Below are 7189 nucleotides of genomic sequence, written 5' to 3'. Positions count from 1 at the left end.
CAGGTCTCCCCTTCTGCTGTCTCCCTCTGTGCCAGGACCAATCACACACATACATCCCGTGTTATCACTAGTGCACCCATAACTACCTAACTCATAAACTACTGAGTTTGCGTGTCCTCCCCTCCCTCAATAATCGTTGCCAGGTGCCTTGATCCACCTCAAATACTTTGTAATTCTCCCCTGTGAACCAATTGTGAATGTGATACATTGTTGATGTCTTGTTAATGCACTCCTCACTCTTCCAAACTGAGTTTACTATCATCCCCCACTGTGAGTAATGAACATATGAAGTAGCGGACTACCACACTCGCTAAAGCGCTACACAGGTAACTCACTACATACCTTAAAACGCCATACACACTGAGTAACTCCCGCCCATAAAAATCGCTACAAACTTGTATTGAACAATTAAATAACTATAAGTTGACAGGGAGTCAGCCAGAAGGTGCGGGTGGTGTCGAGTGGGTGGGTGTTTTTGGCCATCACTCAACGACCCCATTCGCTTCATTGACAAAGCGGTGCGCTGTTAGCATCTTTGGCTGCAGCCACTGCTGTCATGCTGTATTTCTCTGCTGCCTTGCTATTCAGGGCCGTTTCTTGCTATAGGCGAAGTATGCGGTTGCATAGGGCCCCCGATGCCACTAGTGGGCCCCCAAGCTGCCAATATTAGCTTTTTAAGAAATTAAAATATGTGTAAAGTGACTCGAGGTTGTGGTGCTTGGCTATTTCTTGGCTCTCTTGGCTTTTGTTCGCGCCTTTTCGTGTGGCATTCCTTGTTTTGTTTTTTTTTGTCTCATCGGCGTCAATGACACCACGTGTGATGTGTGAACGTAAGAACTAAGAAGAAGCGTTATTCCATTGTTCTGAGTTTATTATTTGAGTTATTCTATTTTTCTTCCAACGATTTCACCAGGGCTCACCACAAGGTATTCATGAGACATTGAATCTTTTGTATTAACTTCACAATTACGAGGTTTTATATTTGATTGATTTGTATTATTGTGTTATACCAATGGAAAATACGAAATACGTTCATTTTACTGACCTGGTATGATAATAGGCGTTTTTTTGTAGCATCCCGGAAAGTCAAAGGGGTTTGAGATTCCGCTGTTGGAAAGTCAAACTCCTCACCGAGGAGTTTGCCTCTGCAGTGGTGCATACCCAAACTACCAATCAGCGTGTTGTGTAGCGGAGTGTAGCCAGTTAGGGAGTTTAGCATGGTGTTTAATTCGCAATACCGGAAGCTAACTATCCATTTTTTATATTATAATGCATAACAAATAATCATGTTAATGACTATATGACAATACGGAATTCTAACAATGTACTTTATTACGAAAATCAATCAATTTAAATGTTCCGTCTCGCACCAGCTCGCACCTCCAGCCTCAAAATGGCCGATGTGTCCAATGAATTGACTGTGGTTTTGGCTTCGTTCCAACGAAAGTACAAAATTACAAAATTCTTACTTAACGTCTCAGTCAGTCATAAGTATTTTCATGTTATGTGTTTTTTGAGGGATATAGATGCATTTCCAAACCGTGAAATGTGATTGGATCCCAAAATTTTCCAGTTTATCATACGTCTTACAGCAGGAACTGCAGCCATTGAAACAAGTTTACAAATCCACCGCGATGTTGGGCTTACTTGAAAAGAATAGGAGAGTAAATGATTTCTACTGGCCTTAATTTCTGCTTCGGAATGGAACGAAAATTGTAAGTAATGCTCCTACGTTTATCTTAGGAGCATAAAATGTCATTATGAAAAAGTTGTCATCTCATTTCCTTGCAGACTGGCTATGTACGACAGTTCTTCCATGGCTCACAGTGCTCGTTCGTCTGGCTGTGCTATTGCTTAGCGTTCTGTAAACTCCAACAGCGGAAACCCAAACCCTTTTGACTTTCCGAGGTGCTACAAAAAACGCCTAATCTAAGGTTCAAAACTTAACTTCTCTATCGGCTGCCGCCCCATCTGAAACGCTACACTAGTAATGAGTCAGTCGTAAGTCAGCGAGGAGTGACGCTCTAACATCATGGCATCGAAAAGGGCATACCCTTCTGGAGCCGAAAAAAGAAAAAAGAAGAAAAGTGAAGAAGATAAACTCTCTCAGAGCAAAGGTGAGACATCGTGTTGATTTCCCATGTAGCATATATTATAAGGAGGGGTTCAGGGATGATCGATATGCTAGGCCAGTCTCTTAGGCTCCATGGTAATTCCTTCCAGTTCAGGTATATACACTGAACTATTTCAGAGCAGATGGGTTTAATAGGCAACATAGCCTAATGACAGTATCCAGTACATGATAATGGATATAATCTCGGATGTGTGTTAAATTTATGTTTTGATAGTGTAATGCATATGATGTGTTCTGTGTGTGAGCATTCTGGGTTCGAGTCCTGAAGAATGCCACATGCTTTCATTTATTACATTGCCATATTTTCGGCTTAAAAATTAATGTTAAGAACAAGAATAAATAAATAAATTCTGTAAGGCTTTGGGTTAGGTTTAGGTTAGTTTAGTTTACGTTAGGTTAGGCTGAGGTACTTTAAGTTTAGGTTTGGTTACATTTAGGTTAAGGTTTAGCTACCACTGTTACTAATAAAATAATTATAAAATATAATAATTATAAAATCTCTATGAAATGGCTGTCGGATCTATATTCAATATTTACTAAAAATATGTTAACATAGGCCTAGGTGGGTAGGACTAAGCAAATCAAATTAAGGTAGAATAAAAGTACAACATCTAGGTTGTCAACTATTTGTAAAATGATTAGGCTATGAAAGACCATACACTATTTTTTCCTCTGCAGGGTCGCTTCTGAAATACTTTGGACGTGGAGGGCCAGTCCAGCCAGATGTTTCTGCTAGTGTGGGGATACCAGAGCTATCATCTCCACCTACTGACCGAGAAGCACCAGGTCAATCTGCTCCACCTGCGGACTCACAAGCACCAGGTCCATCGTCTACACCTGCAAACTCATCTTCTCCTATTGACCGACAAGCACCAGGTCAATCTGCTCCACCTGCGGACTCACAAGCATCAGGCCCATCTTCACCGCCTTCTGACCGACAAACACCAGGTGCATCTTATCCACCTGCGGACTCACGAGCACCACGCCCTGCATTTGGTCAACCAATTGATCCACGTGATTGGCCTTCACTTCTATTAGATTCAGTCAGGACAGACCTAGTAGGTAGAGGACCATTTCAGATTAGCCCGGATTTCACATTTCCCAAAAGAGAAGATGGCAGAAGCTTCCATCACCATTATTTCTACAGGACATTAGTGAATGGGGAAAAGATAAGGCGGACTTGGCTTACCTACTCGAGAAAAAACGATGCAGTTTACTGCTATTGCTGCAAGCTATTCTCAAGAAATGACTATAAATTAATGACAGAGGGGCTTTCTGACTGGAGGAACATTGGTACACTTCAGAAAAGTCATGAAATCAGTCCAGAGCACACATCCCATATGGCAACGTGGAAGGATTTGAAACTGCGTCTACAAACAGGCACGACCATAGATCAAGCCGAAAGGACACTTTTAGAAGCTGAGAAGAAGCACTGGAGAGATGTCCTGACCTGCTTAATCTGTATCATACAATCTAGCTGAGAGAAATCTTGCATTGAGGGGGTCTACAAACACATTACACCAGCAACACAATGGAAACTTCTTAAAAGAGGTGGAGCTGCTTGCCAAATTTGATCCTGTAATGAAGAAGCACATTGATCGTGTGGAAAGTGGGCAGTTCAGTCATTCCAGCTATCTTGGAAATGAGATCCAAAATGAGCTGATTGCTTCAATCAGTGGGAAAATATTGGACACAGTGGTGGCTGAAATTAAGCGGTCCAAATATTATTCAGTCATTTTAGATTGTACTCCTGACTTAAGCCACCAAGAGCGGATGTCGGTCATCATAAGGATTGTTAGAATGGACGATGATGAAGCACCGGAAATCAAGGAACACTTTCTAGGATTTCTTGTGGCTTCCCAAACAACAGGTCTTGGTTTATCCTCTTTGATTTTGAATGGGCTTGAGGAGCTGAATATTCCTTTTGACGACTGCAGAGGAAAGTCGTATGACAATGGGGCCAACATGAAGGGGAGGAACAAAGGTGTACAAGCAAGGCTGCTGGAGAAAAATCTTCGTGCACTTTTTGTTCCATGTGGGGCACATACACTGAACTTGGTTGTGGCTGATGCAGCAAAAGGGTCCACAGATGCCGTTATCTACTTTGGCAATATACAAAAACTGTATAACCTGTTCTCAGTAGCACCACAAAAATGGGCAATCTTGAAGGACCGTGTGACTCTGACACTGAAATCTTGGAGTGAAACGAGGTGGGAGAGCCGTATTAACAGCATTGAGGCTGTGCGGTACCAGGCCCCTAACATAAGGGAGGCACTGCTGGAGGTCAGGGACAAAGCCACAGATGCCCTGACCAAGGTAGAAGCACAGGCTTTGGCCGAGGAGGTTGGGTCATACCGGTTCCACATTTGTACAGTGGTATGGTATGATATCCTCCACCAAGTAAACCATATAAGCAAGCTCCTGCAGTCTGCCACAATGCAACTTGATGTAGCAGTTGACCTCCTCATGAAGGCAAAAACCTCACTGACAAGATTCAGAGACACTGGCTTTTCTGCAGCTCAGGCCTCTGCTAAAGACATATGTGACGAGATGAATGTGGAGGCTGTACTTAAGGAGAAAAGGCTCAGAAGCACAAGGAAACACTTTGCCTATGAAGACCCAGACGAGCCTATCAGAGATGCCATGAAAAGACTAGAAATTATGTTCTTTAATGTGGTTGTGGACACCACTACTGAGTCATTAAAGGAAAGGTTTGAAAGCCTGGTTGAAATGAGATCCAGATTTGGAGTGCTGCGTTACTTTAAAGAATTGGATGGTGAGGCACTGTCCAACCAGTGTGACGAGCTCTGCAGCACATTAAGTACCGAAGATGAAAAAGACATTGATGGGAAAGAACTGGCTCTTGAAATCAGCAACTTGCCAAGCCTGCCTTCAAGTGACATGACTGCACTACAGCTTCTCTCCCACATCCACAAAAAGCAGCTGAAGTAACTGTACCCCAATCTGTGGATTGCTCTGAGAATAGCCTGCACTCTTCCTGTGACCGTGGCCTCAGCAGAGAGGAGCTTTTCAAAACTAAAGCTCATTAAGACCTACCTGAGGTCATCCATGGGACAGAATCGCCTCAGTGGACTTGCAATCATCAGTATCAATCACGAGATTGGCAAGCAGCTATCATACGATGATGTCATCAATGACTTTGCTTTTAAAAAAGCCAGAAGGCAGAAGTTTTGAAGACTGATCATGCAGATCTGTGTTACTGAGGGAATACCAGCCTCCTGAAAAATGTGGGATATTTTTATATGTTTAGAATTTCAGTTGCAATGTTTGCCTAATTTAGATTTTTTAACAAGTTTAACATTTCCTAAGAATAGAAAATAAGATTTTCAGGAAAAAACATCATCTTGTCTCATTTATTTGCATTTGGGAGATGTTACAATGCAGATTCAGTAAATCCTGGCTGTAGGGGAGCCCCAGTGTGTCACATTTATTAGCATTTTTGTAGGGTCAACTTGAGTTTTTTTTACTGGAGTGTTAAAATAAAAGATATTAAGAGTTTGTCACCGATCTAGCCTATTTTACCTCATAAAGTGCCTCAAATTGAAGTATTTAAATGTTAAATGCATGCCCCCTGATCACCTTAGATGGTTTGGAATCCCCCCACCATAGTTTCATGAGATAGTGGCCCCCAAACAGCATTCTGCCTAGGGCCCCCAAAAGGCTAGAAACAGCCCTGCTGCTATTATTACTCACTCCGGTATGGAATACCCATTCACATCTTTCAACGCATACTACAGCTAATAATTATTACAGATCGTGATTTTATGCCCGATTTAAAAAAAAAAAAAAATGGTGTTTGTTGAGGGAGGTGGGTAGCAAAACCACCTTCTTCTGTTGCATAAGTACTCTGTAACTTTCTGAATAAATATCATACTGGACAGAGAGAGAGAGAGAGATGTATAATTTTTGGTTTACACTATATATATATATATATATATATATATATATATATAACAAAAGTCACGTGATTCTGCGACGTTACTGGAAAAGGTCTACAGTATGAAGCAAGACCTAAAGATTGTATTCTTTAGGCCTTGGTATGAAGAGTCTCATGGGTAGCGCCGCGTTACCCGCGTAGTTTGTGTGCCCGCCGCCAGGGGCCCAGGGCAGCGGTGATTATAATTATTATAAACTACACCCGACGCTCGCGGCTTTCGGAATCAGCCAGTGAATTCGGAAAATATAGCTCCATGGTCCACTGCGCAGCTAAAATGTAGTGCCATGGCCTAATGCCCAGCTTACGTAAACAACAGCGAAATAGAAACAGCAAGTTAAAAACACTGTTCCAATTACATTACCATGGTGGAGGTGACAAGTGTGGGTGTTTCAATGTGGAGGCCAAAGTCACATGCAACGGAGATAGCCCCTTCATACTATACTGTAGAGCTCAATGATTTGTCTTCCCCTCTGCCACATTATTTCTCCATCAAGTGCATCCATGTTTCAGTATTTGTGGGATTTTTTGTGTCCTTTTTTCTTAACTAATGTATTCTTAATATTTCTCTTCAGAATATGTAGATCCGAAAAATTACACTTGCCGATCACAATGTAAACAGGTGTTACCCGAAGATCATCTATTATGCAATTTACACATAGGCCTTATTTTTGCTGAAATGGCTATGTCGTTAATATTAGCCACCTGCATCCTAATTTTATGTACATAGTGCTAATTTCCTGTTTGTAACTGTCTTGGCTAAAGGTGTATGGCAAGACCCACCACCTTCTTTTGTTGCGTAAGCACTTTGTACCTTTTACAACATTTCAATTCAGATTCACTTACGTGTCCATGCTGGCCATTCTCACCCTTCCAAAGCTGCACGAAGACTGCTCCCGACCATGCTTGGGTTATGGGTGAGATACGAAGACGGTCTTGGTTTCGATGACAAATGCTTGGGCCGACTTCGTATCACTTTGGCCGACAAACACAGCGCAACTTGGTTTCACCGAAGATGGCTTTGAATCCCATCCGTTAGCTTGGACGACAAAAACACGGCTAATGAAGGGATCGGAGATGCTTGACCGTAAATAAATTCC

The 7189-nt window shown here is 42.1% G+C and overlaps 1 protein-coding gene across 1 annotated transcript; it reads left to right on the top strand.

Moving 5' to 3' along the window:
• The first annotated feature begins 2032 nt into the window (after positions 1-2032).
• Positions 2033-5086, top strand: LOC145396795 (zinc finger MYM-type protein 1-like). The gene is made up of 3 exons (XM_080270086.1): positions 2033-2117; positions 2813-3148; positions 3612-5086. The coding sequence occupies exons 1-3, from the start codon at positions 2033-2035 to the stop codon at positions 5084-5086; spliced, it is 1896 nt and encodes a 631-aa protein (XP_080126212.1).
• The last annotated feature ends 2103 nt before the right edge of the window (positions 5087-7189 follow it).

This window comes from Coenobita brevimanus, chromosome 39 (assembly GCF_032717465.1).
Source record: "Coenobita brevimanus isolate Jiangsu-jjx chromosome 39, ASM3271746v2, whole genome shotgun sequence".
Classification (NCBI taxonomy): domain Eukaryota; kingdom Metazoa; phylum Arthropoda; class Malacostraca; order Decapoda; family Coenobitidae; genus Coenobita; species Coenobita brevimanus.
The sequence above is the reverse complement of the archived record's forward strand: the minus strand, read 5'-3'. Positions and strand labels throughout refer to the sequence as shown.